At 31.9% G+C, this 18,144-nt stretch overlaps 1 protein-coding gene across 1 annotated transcript; it reads left to right on the top strand.

Moving 5' to 3' along the window:
• Positions 1-626: 626 nt before the first annotated feature.
• Positions 627-5,218, top strand: LOC127704438 (uncharacterized). Its single transcript, XM_052208485.1, has 2 exons — positions 627-735; positions 2,365-5,218. The coding sequence occupies exons 1-2, from the start codon at positions 695-697 to the stop codon at positions 4,010-4,012; spliced, it is 1,689 nt and encodes a 562-aa protein (XP_052064445.1). The 5' UTR covers positions 627-694; the 3' UTR covers positions 4,013-5,218.
• Positions 5,219-18,144: the final 12,926 nt, after the last annotated feature.

The raw sequence follows: 18,144 nt of genomic DNA on the forward strand, positions 1-18,144 counted from the left end.
TAGGACCATATTTGGTTTCTATCAAAACGGGTACGGATAGTATGCTTCATTTGATAAAATAGATACATCCTTGAGATCTGCGGCAATATTTTTAAATGGAAACATTTTGTAAAATTTTTAAAAAGGAATCGTCTGTCTTGGATATCATAATATTTCATTAATCAATATACATTTTGAAAAAATCATTCAGTTGATTTGCAAATTATCTGACAAATTTCCGGATTCCGGTTTTCGGAGATTTAATGATCAAAATCTTACTTTCTGTCTCAAAATTAATATTTTTGTTTATAAATGCCAGTTTCCTTATACGTTATGATTGTGATCTTTCAGATAGATTTACATTTGACAACATTTTCAATTTCCTTTTTTCGGAGATTTATGATAAAAATCTTATTTTTTTCCTCAAAGTATTAACTTCTGGTCATGAAATTAGTCAGTTTCCTCATATAATAAACATTTTTGTGTTGTTTCAAACTGAGTGTCATTTTAATCAAATACATTGCTCCGTAAATGAAAACAACATTTGAATTCCCAACTTTTCATTGATTTTATAAACAATAATCTTTAAATCAAACGTCATCTATTTTCACCACTATTATCGTCGTAGACTTTTAGTATATCAAACATGATGACATCCCGGACACAAAAATACTCAAGTAGTTTCTGTTGTAATTTTATTAATTTTTAGCATTTTATGAATAAATTGACTGGACTTACTGGTACACGCATATTAAAGTAGGTGAAGTGATATGTAATTATAATATTTCTATAAACTACCATTCTCTACACAACTCATTAAAGATAATTATCTTTAATTGGATTTTATTTTAAGATTTGACATATAAACTTTTCTAAAGAAGCAAGTTTTCATCTCGTTGGAAATTTAACCACTTGAAAGGAATACACCATTCACTATTAACTGCCAGCCTAGGTCAAGCTAGAAACAACCGGTAGATATCGAATATTGAATAATTATTAAAAATGTATTACTAAAATATTAATAAAGAACAACATAAAATGATTCAGTTCATAGATTGAATTTAGGTGTTATAAAATGATGTGAATAATTAGTCCAGAATAAGCATGATAAATATGATCATTAATACAGAATAAAACGAAACACTAACATATAGCAAGTTTGAACTACCAGTCCAGTATGGACGTATGATCTAGTAACATGATATATGACACAAAAGCAAAACTTAATTGTGATAAGTTATAGGTTTAATTAAACATGTTTATTGAATTTGAATGCTGATGAGTGTGTTTTTATAAGACAATGCCAACATTGGTCACTTTCTCAACTGTTGATAAGTAAATGTAGATTACGCCATTAAAGAAGGATCAATTTTGATATGAATCTGGTCCTCAGGAACAATATTTGATCACTAAACCGCTTATTTTTAGTTGATATATATCTCATAATACCTGTCCTTTTTTTGGATTGTTTTGAAATAATTCATTTATATCAATTAAAAAATGAACAAGTACAATGGGAGAATATTCCTGCGCAAGACCAGAAAGATATTATCATGATAAACATATATATTACGAGTGATCTCACTTTTTATCTACTGTAATATACTTTTAAATTGATTGTTTGTGTTAACTCCTGTTTACAAATAAAATTCTAGAGATGAAGTCGGTATAAATATTTTATACTAGGAAATCATCTTTTGTTAAATTAATTTTATCTTTTACACAAAAAGAATAAAATTATAAAATTTGCAATTTCTTTTCATTTCTTGCAGACTTTAAAATCAGAAATATTAATTTCAATCTCTAGTCAATTCAATGAGGTTTTGTGCCTTTTAATATTTATTTTAAAGTTTATAATGACGTCAACAGATGCAGTTAAACAAACATATTCGTTTTATCTATGATGAGTTCATTTACAATCACTGGGTCGATGCCACTGCTGGTGGAAGTTTCTTCTCCGAGGCTAGTCGTCAGCACTTCTGAGTGACATGAATTATCATTGATATGGTCATAATTATAAGTTAAATGTTACAAAATTTTGAATGTTTCGAAATACAAAGGACTTTCTACCTGTGGGATAGACTACCTTAGGTGTATTTTGCAAAACCTTCCCGAATTTGGGTTTTCAGTGCTTTTCCACTTCGTACTTTATTTGGCCTTTCAACTTTTTTATATGTAAGCGTCACTGATGAGTCTTTTGAAGGCGTACACATTTTTTATTCTGGTATCTATGATAAGTTTATTCTATGCCACTTCAGAAAAACTTCGCGTCACATATTTTATTATAATTATAACTTGCTCTTGGATAAATATTCCTTTCTTTTTTTTAGAAAAACTATGAACAAATAACAAGATCTTTCTAGTTTGGAATTATTTTTATTGTAGAAATATGGCATCTAAACATTGCAAACCGTGTAATACTCTAGGATTGACCCAAAAAGCATATCGATGGTGTACCGAATGTGGAGAAGCACTGTGTTCTGAATGTACAGAGTCTCACAAAGATCTAAACATGTCTCGACATCACCATTTGGTAGAGATAGATAAAATACCGAAAACAATTAATCTATCCAATAATTGTTCAAAGCATCAACATTTGCCTTTTGACTATTTTTGTGTTGATCATGATGTAATATGTTGTAAGGAATGTTTGCTAAAAAATCATCCAGCATGCAAGAACATCACATCCATTGATATTGCATCAAAGAATTCTAAACAATCACAGTCGTTCCTGGATTCTGAAGAACAGTTGCGCTCTATCTTAGAAGCTTTAGAAAAATTAATTAACAATCGCAAGGAAAACTGTAGTCGATTAGAACAAGAAGAAACAAAAATTCTGAAACAAATAGCAACAATTAAAAAAAATATCAACAGCCGTTTTGAATCTTTAAAAGACTCACTTCTAAAGCAATTATCCGAACTGAAAGGAAAATACGAAGCAGGTATAAAACGACAAGAGAAAGATCTAGGTGACTTGGTAACATCTACAAAAGCTGTCAAGGAGGAATTGACATTTGTAAGAGATTACGGTTCTGATAAACAAGCGTTTGTTTCAATTCATTCATCCAAACCAATCCTAGATGAGATGGAATACAAAGTTGAGCAGCTAATCGAATCATTTGAAGACGTAACTCTTGTGTTCGTCGAAAACCTCTCAAAGAAAAAAATTACAGATCTCGGATCAATAGAAATGAAGGAAACACCTCTTTCTTTTCTATTCATCCCATATAAGCAGCGGCAGGCACAGGTTCCAGTCGTTGGGAAACGTCAAATTTCATCATTCACCCATCTCTATGACATTGACATGAAAGGAGAAAAGTTGGACGGAGTAACTGGAATGACGATATCAGATAATAACACATTGATTTGCTGTGATTTAAATACGAGAAAGATTTATTTTTGTGATGAATACGATATCTATCAATCATCTATTAAGTCTCCATATGAACCATGGGATATAGCAGCAATACCAGGAACAGATAGTGCTGTTATATCTGGTAGAAAAAATCCTTATATACAGTTCCTAGATACCGGAAGACGTATGATATCCAAGAAGGTAAAAATGGAACAAAGCGGAAGTGGTGGTATTGCTGTAACCAAAGATAACATATTCGTAACAATTCTACGCAAAATTCAGGTCCTAGACTTGAATGGAAAATTGAAAAGAACAATAAGTCTAGAACAAGAAAAGAATATAAATTGGTACATTTCTGTTTGCCCAAGTGGGAACATTTGTTATTCGAGTGAAAATGCAGTTCATTGCATTACATCAGATGGGTGTCCTGTTTTTTCCTATGCTTCATCCGATCTTCGTTATGCAAGAAATACGATAACAGATGATTCTGGCAATATATACGTCTTGGATTACTATTCACGTAACATTCATAAACTTACATCTACTGGAACTTTAGTTGACAATATATTCAATGATAATTTGTCCGGACCTCTTGTGTTTTGTTTCAGTAAAGACTTGTCCAAACTTTACATTGCAAATGGATTTGGAACCAAAATCTCAGTATTCACAACAAATTAATTACATCTTTTGTGCGTTGTGAACATACATTTTTAAATGTGTCAACAAATATAACAAACTATAATCTTACTTCTAACGTGTAATACCTTCAAATCATAGTACATCATATCCGGTTTCATATGATAAAGGGTCGAATAAAAATTCCTTTGATTTTGACAGTTGTTAGAAATTAACCCTGCATTTCATTGCAGAAAAAAACATATTTCTTGGGTGTTTAAAAGCCCCAATCTTTTTTTATTTGCTATAAAAAAAAAATTTGGAAACTTCAGGTGACATGGTTACTAAAGTTGTTAACAGGAAAACAAGGGATGAAAATTTGATTGGTTTACTTCCAGTGATGTTTATTATCTGATATGCAATGAAATGTTATGAGAAATGTTCACTATAGTACTTGACAGGATAAAACGTTACTCATGCAAAGTATTTCTTTATTTGAAACAAACTGGTAAATTCAGCACAATTTTTTGAAAAGTGCCAATTGAACAAAGACTAATTGGGGAAAATCAATCTGTTGGTATTACTCCTAAATGGGAAGCTGCATATGCACGTTTGACATTGTATGTACTCTATATTTTTTTTTAAATTTCATGGTATTCCGATCAAATATAGCAAACTTGAAATATTCTGAGTGCATTGAGCCTCAAAAACACATTTAAGGGGAAATTGCCTTGAAATAGGGCTATACCATGAATATGAGTACCGGTAGTCAAAGCAAGCCATACGCTGTGTTTTGGGGAGCTTTTTCTGACTTTTTCTCCTAGTTTCCTATATTGGGCTGTACAACAATATTGTTTCCGAAGTAAAACTTGAAGAAATATACAAGAATAAGTAAATGAAATGTTTTTTGAAGCAGAAACAACAAACTACTTACTTAAAGGGAACCATTCTATGTACCTCTCTGGAACGGGGCGTAAATTTAAGTTTTACGTAAGGACTTATTGAAATCTCCATGGAGTCGGTAAACTTTTATACGGATAGTTCATTCAGCTTAAACACTTCAATTACTCATTTATTATCACATTTCTTACATAAATATGTGAAAGTTACCCTAAAATTTTGATTTATTAGCCTAAGAAGTAAATGTTTTGAGAGAATGAGAGATATAATTGGACCATAAGGGACTTTATAATAAAGACAAAGAGGTACATTAGAGGTTTTCATCATCTTAGAGTCATCTTTTGTATCATATTCAACTGTTTTTATGCAGATGGCATGAATACTTGATCATTTCTTGATCCACACTATATTCTATCATGGTGCTGTGTGATTTGGATTTTTCGAAGAAATTTGACAAATTGCTGTAGATCTTACGTTATATTAAATTTCTCTCAAACTATTGAACTTATTATGACAAAACTAGACAGTAAGGCCTGAAATAGCCAGTATTTTACAGAGAATTAATCACATTCAGTTTTTTCAACAAAAATATCTTCTATATAAAGGTATAGTACGTCACATCCGGTTTCATACGAAAAAGGGTCGAAAAAAAATATTCCTTTCAATTTCGCAGTTGTATTAAATAAACCCTGCATTTCATTGCAGAAAAAAATTTATTAAATACTGATATTCATATCATAACAAAATAGTGATTTATATAAGAAATTAATTAGAAAAGATAAATAACATCCCATTACCAGTTGTAAGCCACATTTCCTCTTTAAAGAAATTTGTATGGTCTATTTCCTTATTTCCTTATTTAAATCACTGAACACAACCTTCATCCAAAATGAGTTGGTAATTAATGGATGATTATGGGTGAGATACGAATTCTTACAGAAAATATGTTGGTCCACGCATGTGGCCATGTCGCCTGAATAAAAAATGATCAAGATGTGGCCAAAATGATATAAAAAAGGAAAAAAATAATATTAAAGTTCACAAGTATGGCGTCATAATTACATTATTTGATTAATTATGATTTTGTCAAATATTTTAACTATATTCATCATATTCATATCAAATTTTGATGAAAAGTACTGATCTTAAATGGTAAGTAACTTATTCACCACTAATTACCTTCTTGGCCAATTCCTAGGACGTTATATTAAACACTTAGTCTCACAAATAAATTCAAAACGTGCTTTTCATCATACAAACAAATTTAAACAGTGATAAACCCTCGTATTAGACCTCAAAAAACCGAACCCGACATGTTCAAAGCGGACCCATTTCCCATCAGGAACGCCCATATGTAAATATTGAAAGCCAGGAAAGTAAGATAATTGAGAATCTGTATAACCAAACGGAACCTCAAAAAAAAGCCAAAACCATCTACGGTCCACTTTTCCTGACGGTTTTGGAACTTTTATTTATCAATTGTTTCGTTATTATTAGGTTTTGTAATAGACAAGGAAATAACTAGGGACGACAAACAAAAACGGTATGTACAAGTCGTTGGTAAATGAGGTGATAACGATCTGAACGGAAACACACATACATACATAAGTACATACACAGAATATAAGGAGATCACATCCGCAAACTTTCAGCAAAGAAGCCAATATGGTTTTTAATATGATTTGAAGAATAAAATGTAAAAAATTATAACCACAAAAACATAAAAAATATTTTATCTCCTTAGAAAAAATGAAATAACACTTCATGATTGTATGCGTCCGAAGCGCTTTTCTGGGTGTACCTTCATCAGAAACGCTCAAAGCCGGATATTTCAAGCCAATGACGTCTATAAACACAGAAACAGGCGATAAGTTTGATGACCATTTAAGAACTATCATCAAAATATATCACTTATAAGTAAAATAAACTATTCGGAACATTGTACATTCTTCTGCTGGTCCTTTTCTTTTTTAGCCATGGTGTTGTCAGTTTATTTTCGACTTATAAAGTTTGAATGTCCCTCTGGTATATTTCGCCTCTCCTTTATTAAGTGAAATATAGATCCGAATAACAGTGTTTTGGAGCTTATTTCATATCTTCAAAATTAAAAGTTAAATCAATGTCGAATCAGAAGTATGCGAGCTGTTATCTGATTACTCCATGAAATGCATGGAATCATCGAATCAATCTCTTGTTCTGCTTGTGTAACGCTGGTACGTATTGGCCACGATTATAAAGAGGTTATAATTGGGGAAAAGAGTAGGAACCAATTATATACTTCGTGTTAATCTAAGTAACAATCATCCAGCCAACTTAATCTTTTTTTGGTTTTTTTTGTTAAAATTTTTGAAATATCACAATTTATTTAAAAACACAAAAAATCGTTTAAAAATTGTGAACCGCCTCGATAAGTATTACAATGTGGTATAATTACATAGAGATCCATACACTCATAGTCAAGTGATTGTCTGGAAATCAAATGCCATCGGACGACAACGACGATGACGTCAACGCTATATCATTTGCGGTCGTATAAAAGGGTACAATTTTTTTCTGCTCACCCGCTTATCTTCAATATACTATAGTCCAACCAAAAAATGAAATTTTTACTTTATAATTCACTTGAAAATGATGTTTTCAGTTTTGTAGACAGGAATTTATTCCAATGTGTAATTACATTGTACATGAAGATATCTTGCTGGTTGGAAGTTCACGTATTGTTCAGGAATAAACAGAAACGAAGAAAAACAATTGGAACTTTTTTTTTTTTTTTGAAATTCGGCATTAATGGTTGATCTTTGAAAGTCTCTATTAATTTATTCGCAACTTTTAACTCCAGGCGATTGAGAGCCGGACATGTTTTGATACCTGTCTATTGTTGAATACTGTATGTTGGCATCTAAATGTCTTTTGATTATCTTTGCCGTTGGGTTGTTGATTCATTGACATACCTCTTTTTATTCATATAAATCTCTAATAAAGGTTAATCGTTGACTCAAATTTAAAAAGATTTTTAAAATCAGCCCCAGAAACAATACTAGTTAGTTTTTTATTGAAGCTTAATCACTATGATCAATATAGCTTATATTTGTTAAATTACTCGAAGAGAGTAAATTGATAATAACAAGCACACGCTAAAATTTTTCAGGTTGATTTTTTTTTAAGATAAGGGTCTTCCTACAGGTATCACATAAATTTGACATTATCACTGAACCATAAATATGAGGTAAAGATCAGATGAACCTATACATCAACCATTCTTTTGTTTATAGTATCTGAGAAACGCATAACAAACTTAACGTTGACTAAAGAATAAACAAAAAAATTGGACAAGGTCAAAAGGACACTTCCAGACTGACTGACAAAAACCCCTACAAACATTTTATACGCCAGGTATATTCGACCTATTGACCGAAAAAGTCGACCACAGTGACTTGACGGTGACTAATGAACCAAGAAAGTAAAGAGTCAAGGTCAGATGAATTCTGCCAGTCGGACATTTACACCTAACAATAATTCTATACACCAAATATAGTTGACCTTTTTTATGTAACTGAAAAATAAACAAAGTCTAAACGGTGACCAAGTGATCTCTACCTGATGTAGATTAACACCTTTCGATCGTTCTATACGTCAAATATTATTGAGCTATTTCAAATTTAGGATCCGAGATGCGGAACGAATTATGAAAAACATCCACGCTGATAAATGAACCATGAAATTATGTCACGTTAAGACAAACCATGCCAGATAGACATGTACTATCTGAGAATACTAAAAAATACTTCACGTTGACCAATTCGATGCACCATTTCAATGAAGTCAAGGTCGAATCAATGCTTCAAGAGGGATAAGAACACCTGGCAAATCTTCTTTACATCAAATATATAATAATATTGCTGATATTCTCTGAGAAACGGCATACTAAAAAAGATTCACATTGATCAATGATCCGTGAAAAATAGCTCAATGCCACATAAACCCTTTCAGACAGACATATAATACTAACAATCATTCTATACGCAAAATTAAGTTGACCTGTTCGATGTTTAGATTTTATTAATAAAAAGATATAGAAATCTGAACATTGAATAACATAAATAACAGTGTTAGTCATACTTAAGACAGTTAAAACTTAGTGAAAAGAGAAGTAAGAAATTGTTTTGGGACCTCTTAAATTTATCGTCCATTGTCCTCGAAAATTAATTCTTGTTTAATATCACATTTTTTTTCTTTATAATTTATATTTTTTTCTCTCAATAAAATGCAATCAAAAATGTAAACACGGTATCTATAAAAATAATACATGAACAAATAGTCTAGTAACACGTGAAAATATATCTACAGGTAACTTTGGAAAGTGAAAACGGACTATCTCAACTGACTTGATGTACTAGTATTTTATAAGACTACCGTAGACCGATGTAGCTATAGCTACATATTCTAAACAAGATTTCACGGAAACATTTCGTCTTCAATATGTACGGCTTGATACAAGCCGGTCTGGATAGCGGTCCCTAATTATTCTTTAATTTTTAGATCATTGTTCTCTATTCTTTATTTAATGTGCCCATTATTCTCTATTCTGTATATTTTAGCATCCCAGTTATGATTATTATCTAATATATATTTTAATTGTTTTGATTTTTTTTCCGTTCTTTATCTTTAGTCGTTTATTCTGCACTTTTTGACCATTATTCTTTATTCTGTTAATACCCATCCATATCCTATATTAATACAAATGCTATCAGGAAGAATTTAAGGAAACTTTTTGTCAATGTGTACGCAGGGCTCATGGTACCAGCATTGAAATAACTACCGCACTGATGCACCACCCATTTGGCAAGTGTCTGCTTTTTGATAGTTCTGATTCGGTTATAACACACAAGTTGTTTACCATTTCCAATTGTAACCTGATTCTCAACCGGACAAAGTGTGCTGCTGCACATGCAAACCAATCATTGGCGTAGCTTGAATGTTATATTAGCGAGGCAAATACCAAAACCAGCTTCTTATTCTATAGGATATGTGCAGGGTCACGGCATTAAAAATATATGCGTTTATTTTTTAAAATAAATAAATTCGTTAAAATGTAGTTAAATAATATGTTTAACTAAAATAAATTAAAGTTCAATAGGTAATTTAAAAAAAAACACACACATTTATGGCAAATTTTAAACACGATTAGTTAATCAATTCTTATTTACTTAACGAGCAGTTGCATATATTTCATGCATATTAATCAAGCTAACGCAACAGTGAGACGAGTTTGCTGAATATGCAATAGCCTTAGGGTACACGACAAATCGTACCTTTGACAACTCGAATCCTATTCTTACAAACTCGTACCCAAAATATTTTAGCATTATGGTGTTTCATTTATTAGGTTATATTGTAAATTTAATTGTTTTATTGTGATATATGATTTTTAATCCTTTTTTTTTAAACATGCAAAATTGGTCGATAAGGATGAAGGGTAGGGAATTTCGTGTTGCACAGCGAAAAGAGGATATTGTTGATAGGGTAAAATATTTCCCTGCAACAGGCTATCGACGAACCACTCATTATGGTTTGTTGATATAGTACTCGAATGTACAGAGCTGAACATGAATCCTACATGAGGTACCAGGGTTCGACCACTTGATATTCGTGGGCGGGGGAGGATTTATGTCATGTGTAAAATGATGTAAGTGTTCGGTAAACAGGAAGTTGTTGAGTGATGAATCTGAAAACGCATCACACGGTACAGTTGACTTATATAAACCCTGAAACCAAATTTCAGAAATCCTTATGATGCAGTTTCTGAGAAAGATGCGACGAAAACTTTTTTTATGACTGATGGACGGACGGACAGACAGAGGTAAAACAGTATACCCCCACTTTTTTCAAGCGAGGGTATAATGAACACTATTTAGCGGCCCAGACCATGCGAGGATCCCAGATATCCCAAAATGTAATTATCCTATTACTCATAATCAGTGAGTGAGTATTTAATACATTCAAAGTAAATGCAGTTGCTGAACAATGAAAATGAGGACAAGGACAATGGACATATGTGAGACGGAAGCTTCGTAACATAACATATCTACCTTTTGAAATATAAGTTTTAATATTCAAATAGTTTATGCCGCCACAGTTGACAATCCCTATATCTCGCATTATACTGTTCCCCTGCAGGTGACACAATAAAAACAACGCTTATTTTTAAAAAATAAATTGTTATTGAACTGAATATAATTTGATATCAATTACAGTTAAAAAAATTCTTCTCTGTAGAATAAAACCCATGCCGTCCTTAAAGGATGAATTGTCCGTACCTAACTATACAATCAATATAATTGCAGTAAAACATGTCCAGACTAAGAATATACTAGAAGCTTGTCTAAACTGAACTTAAGAATTCTGGCATTCTTTCTTAATAAACATTAAGGTACATTTTTGTTGTAGCTGGCTGTGTAAACTTACTGAAAATAAAACATTGTGTGATACCATTACTGTTCATATTTTTTTTTATCTTCAGAGGAAGTGCTTTCAAAACTTGTTTGTAATTACAATGTCTTGACATATTTTTGGTGACGTCAAAAGTCGCATTTTAACTTTTGTTCAACAAAAAAAGCTAAATTAAACTAAAATTAAACTAAAAATCGGATATATATATATATATTAAGTGCAAGCGTCGCCCATAGTATTACTTTGACAATGAAAAGATGAACACATATACTAATTTTTAGGCGAATTATAGACGTAACATTTTTGTCTTAATCAATAATGACTTTACTGAAAAAAGGGAAGTAATGCAAATATCAAAACCCTACATTTTCTTACAGTAGTTTTGTCAACAAAGCATTAAATTTGTTATAAGAGATAACCAGGCAGTTGTTGAAGTTATTATTATAATGCTATATTTTTTTGTATGTATGCTTGTTGGTGTTCAATTTTAACTCTTTCCTAATTTCATATCATAGTTTAATGTGAAAAAACTAGAGGCTCTTAAGAGCCTGTGTCGCTCAACTAGGTCTATATGCATATTCAACACAAAGGACACTCTCCAACAGTTGTAGATAATTAATGACAAAAATCTCTGATTTTGTTTGTATCTTATATTGCTGATCGTTGAAGTCTTTTTAGTTTCTCTCTATCTTCATGGTCTTATTTAGCTTTTGTATATTATACAATTTGCAGAAGTATACCATTATAGGTCAAGGTACAGCCTTCAACACGTTGTCTTGGCTCACACCAAACAACAAGCCACAAAGGGCCCCTAAAATGACTAGTGTAAAACCATTCAAACAGGAAAACTTATGGTATAATCTATATAAAAAATCGAGAAACGAGAAACACTTATGAACTACAACAACATGTATGTTTCTTAAGGTGATATGATTGTTTCGCGTAAAAAGCAATAATATTGAAACCTTTTTCAACCACTGGGTCGGTGCCACTTCAGGTGAAGGTTTTTCCCAGAGGGTATTACCAGGCCAGTAGTTAGCATTACTGTATTGACATGAATGTTCATTGATATGGTCATGATTATAAATTAACTGTTTATGAAAGTTTAGATTTGTTTTGAAATACTAAGAATTTTCTACCCTAGGATGGCCAGGAATAAATTAACTTTGCTGTATTTGACAAAACCTTTCCGAGTTTGGGTCCTCAATGCTCTTCAATTTTTTTTACTTTTTTCGCCTTCTTAACCTTTCTGATTCAAGCGTCAATGATGAGTCTTTTGTAGACGAAGCGCGCATCTGGGGTACAAAATTTTAATCCTAGTATCGATATTGAGTTTAGTTACATGATTTCTTATATACATCTAATTTCTGCACTACGTACATTACAAAAGTTTCATAGGAAAAAATATTTTTATTACATTAAGTGCTCGGTACATTTAATCATAATATGCGTTGTCGTGGACAATGAATTTCCAGCTCAGAAAACAACAAAAATAACGATTTTCGATTCTGTTTTTTCCCTAATTTTCAGTCAAAAACAAAATGTTTTCCTTACAACGTAATTTTGTTAGTTAATATATTCTGTTGTATAAATTAAAGAATTACATCAATAGCAATAATCAGGACCAAATAATTTGCAGTTTTGCAACATGTACTTCTCATTCCGAATGTAAGAATCAAATTTATTCATTAATAACATAGATATTGGCGTGTGTGAAAACATCAATTTTGGTATCGTACACGAAATATCGTTCAATCGTGTTTTTATTACGGAAAACTACGCGCATTACGTCCAGACGATAGTATCGTTTTGGGAAATTTGAACGTTAAACGTGCGCCATGAATTAACTCCCTTGGAACTGTATCGGATCTCCTTTCTTGTTAATAAAGTAACAATGTATTTAGATTTTTTTGAAAAATACAATACGACATATAACAAATGTGTTCACGGTCAACGATTTTTTCTGCAAATAAACTACAAAAACCTTGCAGTAATTCTTAAATATTTTCTGAACAAAATCGGAAATATGTAATTACAATCGACCTCCGAAACGAACATGAACTCCTAAATTCTTTGTGTTCTTCTCACCCAAAGTTCAATATACATGTGGTTTAACATTTCCATAAAAAAAACCTTCATATCCTTGGTAAATGGAATCATGAATAATCAACATGCAATTTCTTTTCAAGTTATAAGATGTTGGAACAGGTTCTTTTGGCAGATATTGCTATTGTACATATTCTGACAGCTCATCAATTGAATATATATATTTGTACGACTTTGCCCCCAGCAGAGCTATAGAAAAACAGTACATTAACGGGTGTTACACAGACACTTTTTAGATGATACACGGACACTTTTTAGTTGTTACACGGACACTTTTTATGAATAGAATCACTCGTGCATGATCAGTGAGTTCATGGGCACTTTAAATTTCAATTAGATTTGAACTTTTTGTTTCACCGACATATTTCCTGTCTTTTTAATTAAAAATATTTACGTTAGCATCAATAACTATATTTTTTTTCAAACAATTCCAGTAACTATTCATATTAGTACACTAAGGGGTTGACCATTTAACTTCAAAAGGCCGGTTATGGTTTTTTCCTAAAAAAAACACATTTTGATCCCCAATTTTATGAGAAAAAATATATAATGGTCAAGCAGATGACACTGAAAATAATGTTCTGGCTCCTGATTTTCCGAATACCGTATATAATAGTGCTGATTTCGAAAAACAAAATATTTGGGCGATAGCGTTGAAAAACTAAATAATTTTCTTACTCAGAAAAGAACACACCCCCTTTTGAAGCTAAATGGTCGGTCCGTAAATGTATTATTTTTTCAATATATGGACATGAATAGTATTCTGGACAATGCTGAAAGAAATGCTGGTACCAACGTTTATATTTCAATAAAAAGACAGGAAATATATATATAAAAATCAAATCTAATCAAAAGATATAATCCCTATCAACTCACCAATGCACGATTGATCCTATAAATAAAAAGTGTCCGTGTAATACATGTTCAAATATGCAGCAAATCGTAAAGAAAATCATTCAACTTATGTCATCAATTTTGGACGGTAAGCTCTGATTGGATCATATAGTGACACGTGTTTAATCCTGATCAACACTATCAGAGATATATAAAAACCTATAAGCATGAACATTTTTTTTTTAATCCAAAACATATGCCTATATATATAATAACAAGACATGGACATGGCACATCCTGCATTTTTTCAACAAAAAAAGGATGAAGCCGGTTTATTTTAAATTTATTTTACCCCCCCCCCCCCCTTTTCCCCCCCCAATGAAATCAAATGGTAGCTTGCTTACCTCTGAAATCTTTTTTATACATTACTTACTTGCGAAGTTGCATTTCAAAAAGTCTCAAATGTGTATAACATTCACCTTTAACTTGAAATGGTTCTTTTTATAAAGTTATTAGATTCTTGAATTTTTTGAGGAAAAACTCTCGGCTGAAGGGAAGTGAGAAAAAAAATTGAGTTTAAACTGTAACTTACATTAACTGGTATATGGCCATTTAAGTTTCTAATATCTTTAGTTTTGCTACCTCTTCTAAATGCAAAATGTACTTCTTCCTTCTTGAAACGTCGTACAAGTCAGATACAAAACAAAGGTAACAAAAAACAAGCCGGAAACAACCTGCCGTATAGTTTGTCTGCACTTGTAGTCAGGTCAAGGTCCTCGGCTATCGCCTCGGACCTTGACCTGACTACTCGTGCAGAAAAACTATCCGGCAACGGTTGTTACCGGCCTGTTTCTTTGTTACCTTTGTATTGTATCTAATACATGCAAGCTAATCACTCAAACAGTATTTGAAAAATTCCCTAAACATTTTTAACTTTCAGCTGATACATTTACGTTTGCTGAAAATCTAGCACAGTTTAACGTTTAATGAAAAGGTAGCATTTTCTCTATTTTCGCATTACGAACCTCTGCGGCTGGTGGTTCTGTACATTTACCTACAGTACATAAAGACTTAATCGATAGTAGTCTTGGTAAACTTCGACTTGTTTAATCTAGTTATTCAACGTCAATTCATCAAGCTATCAGCCATTTAGAATTCCAGAATCATAAGTTCATCTAGGGTTTCTTGCATTCAACGTTTTTTATGAGAAGATTAGATATATCTAATGTAGTAATTGATACATCATATGACAGGCGTGAAGTGCATTTAATCGGTTACTTCGAAAAACTGTTAATATCATACGAGTTCTGACAACTCATCAATTGAATATACATGTGCAAGCTAATCACTTAAACAGTATTCGAAAAATTCCCTAAACATTTTAAGCTATCATCTGATACATTTACGTTTTCTGCAAATCTACCACAGTCCAACGTTTAAGGTAACCTTTTCTATATGTTTTCATGTTATGAAGAGATGGCAAACTGCTAATAAAACATATGAATTATTTAAAAGTTTATTTTTACTGTCACGGTTTTGTTGTGATTGTGTACTATTTATTCAAAATAATATTGGTTTTGAGGAAGAAAAAAGTTACTGATTTATCTTGAAAACTGACATTGTTTTACCACTTCTATTTGCAATGTAAACCTTAGAAAAGTCTTTACTGAAACAAAGGCCAAAAGGTTCAGTCTACAAAACTTCCAGTAGATGTAATTTGATGTATAATTTGTGAATAAAGTCCTAAGATGTACACGTTTCCAGCATCATGTATTTTACGTAGTCCACGAAGGCGAGGTGACGAATAGAAAAAAAACAAATCTCCATCTAATGTAGTGCAATATACCTCATCGTTGTTTGAATAATATATATTCCCATTTAGGCCAATGGAAAGTATTTCCAATATGATCCTGTCCGTCCTTTAATCAGACTGTTCCTTTTAAATTCCCACTCCTGTTTAAGCTGGAAATTCATTGTCCACGACAACGCATATTATGATTAAATGTACCGAGCACTTTATGTAATAAAAATATTTTTTTCCTATGAAACTTTTGAAATGGAGGTAGTGCAGAAATTGGATGTATATAAGAAATCATGTAACTAATCTCAATATCGATACCAGGATTAAAATTTTGTACCCCAAATGCGCTTCGTCTACAAAAGACTCATCATTGACGCTTGAATCAGAAAGGTTAAGAAGGCGAAAAAAGTAAAAAAATTGAAGAGCATTGAGGACCCAAACTCGGAAAGGTTTTGTCAAATACAGCAAAGTTAATTTATTCCTGGCCATCCTAGGGTAGAAAATTCTTAGTATTTCAAGACAAATCTAAACTTTCATAAACAGTTAATTTATAATTATGACCATATCAATGAAAATTCATGTCAATACAGTAATGCTAACTACTGGCCTGGTAATACCCTCTGGGAAAAACCTTCACCTGAAGTGGCACCGACCCAGTGGTTGAAAAAGGTTTCAATATTATTGCTTTTTACGCGAAACAATTATATCACCTTAAGAAACATACATGTTGTTGTAGTTCATAAGTGTTTCTCGTTTCTCGTTTTTCATATAGATTATACCATAAGTTTTCCTGTTTGAATGGTTTTACACTAGTCATTTTAGGGGCCCTTTGTGGCTTGTTGTTTGGTGTGAGCCAAGACAACGTGTTGAAGGCTGTACTTTGACCTATAATGGTATACTTCTGCAAATTGTCACTTCGATGGAGAGTTGTCTCATTGGCACTCATAAAACATCTCCTATGTCTATATAATAAAAAAAGAAATGATACCACGTTGGTATGACAAAGAAAGGGATTTAATAGATTTCTCTAACATTTGCCGGGGAAACTTTATAAACAAGGAAGAAAATTCTGCACTGCATATGTTACTAAATCCCGTATCCCGTTTAATATAAAACATACGTACGTTGTAACGGATAAGCGGGTGTTTAAATTTTCGTTTCACCTTAACAATTTTCCTTAAAGTCATAGGAAACGAATTTCTTATAGTTTTAATTTTATTGAAATTATTGAATCTATGAATGCATATAGACCAAACTCAAAGTCCTGTATGCAAGTTTTTTTATTACGAATCTGTAACTTGTTATGAACGAATAATATTTTATTCAGCATGTTCAGTGATTGTTGATCGGCAATTTAATTAACTTTCGATTTTGTTGCAGAATTGTGACATTAATAAACTATCTTCAAATGTACTTCTTGTTTCTCTTTTCTTATATAGATTGGACCGTTGGTTTTCCTGTTTGAATTGTTTTACACTAGTTATTATGGGCCCTTTATAACTTGCTGTTCGGTGTGAGCCAAGGCTCCGTGCTTTGACCTTTAATTGTTTACTTTTTTATACATTGTGACTTTGATTGAAAGTTGTCTCATTGGCACTCATACCACATCTTCTTATTTATAATCAGTGGGCACTTGCGTTGTGCGGTGGATGAAATTGTAACGAAATGTCTCGTAGTTAATGTCACTGCATACGGAAAATATCGGCGAATTAGTGTACGAGAAGACATTAATTCCAAAGTAATACATTTATGAAGATTTTGATGAAATAAAAAAAAAGTTTTACAAGAAAGTTCACGTACACTTGTTTTGGAATAAAGCTTAGCCATTCAAGTATTTAAAATATCTTCAATCTTTTTTTAAATTTGAATTCCATATGACTTTAATAATAGAATAAAACGGAGAAGTATTTATGATACTATTTTTTTTAATTCCCGAAATCAGTCTTTAGTAACTTGAAATACGCAATATTAACCTAAAAAGTGACGGATATTCTTAAAAATGTAAGTATAGAGTTTTAAGTGGGGAAATCTGATTACTCAACTGACGAAAAGGACAACTTTTGCTGTTCATATTGTATGTATTTAGGTCCAGTACCGCAATATG

Source organism: Mytilus californianus, unplaced genomic scaffold, assembly GCF_021869535.1.
Source record: "Mytilus californianus isolate M0D057914Y unplaced genomic scaffold, xbMytCali1.0.p SCAF_6, whole genome shotgun sequence".
NCBI classification, from domain to species: Eukaryota; Metazoa; Mollusca; class Bivalvia; order Mytilida; family Mytilidae; genus Mytilus; species Mytilus californianus.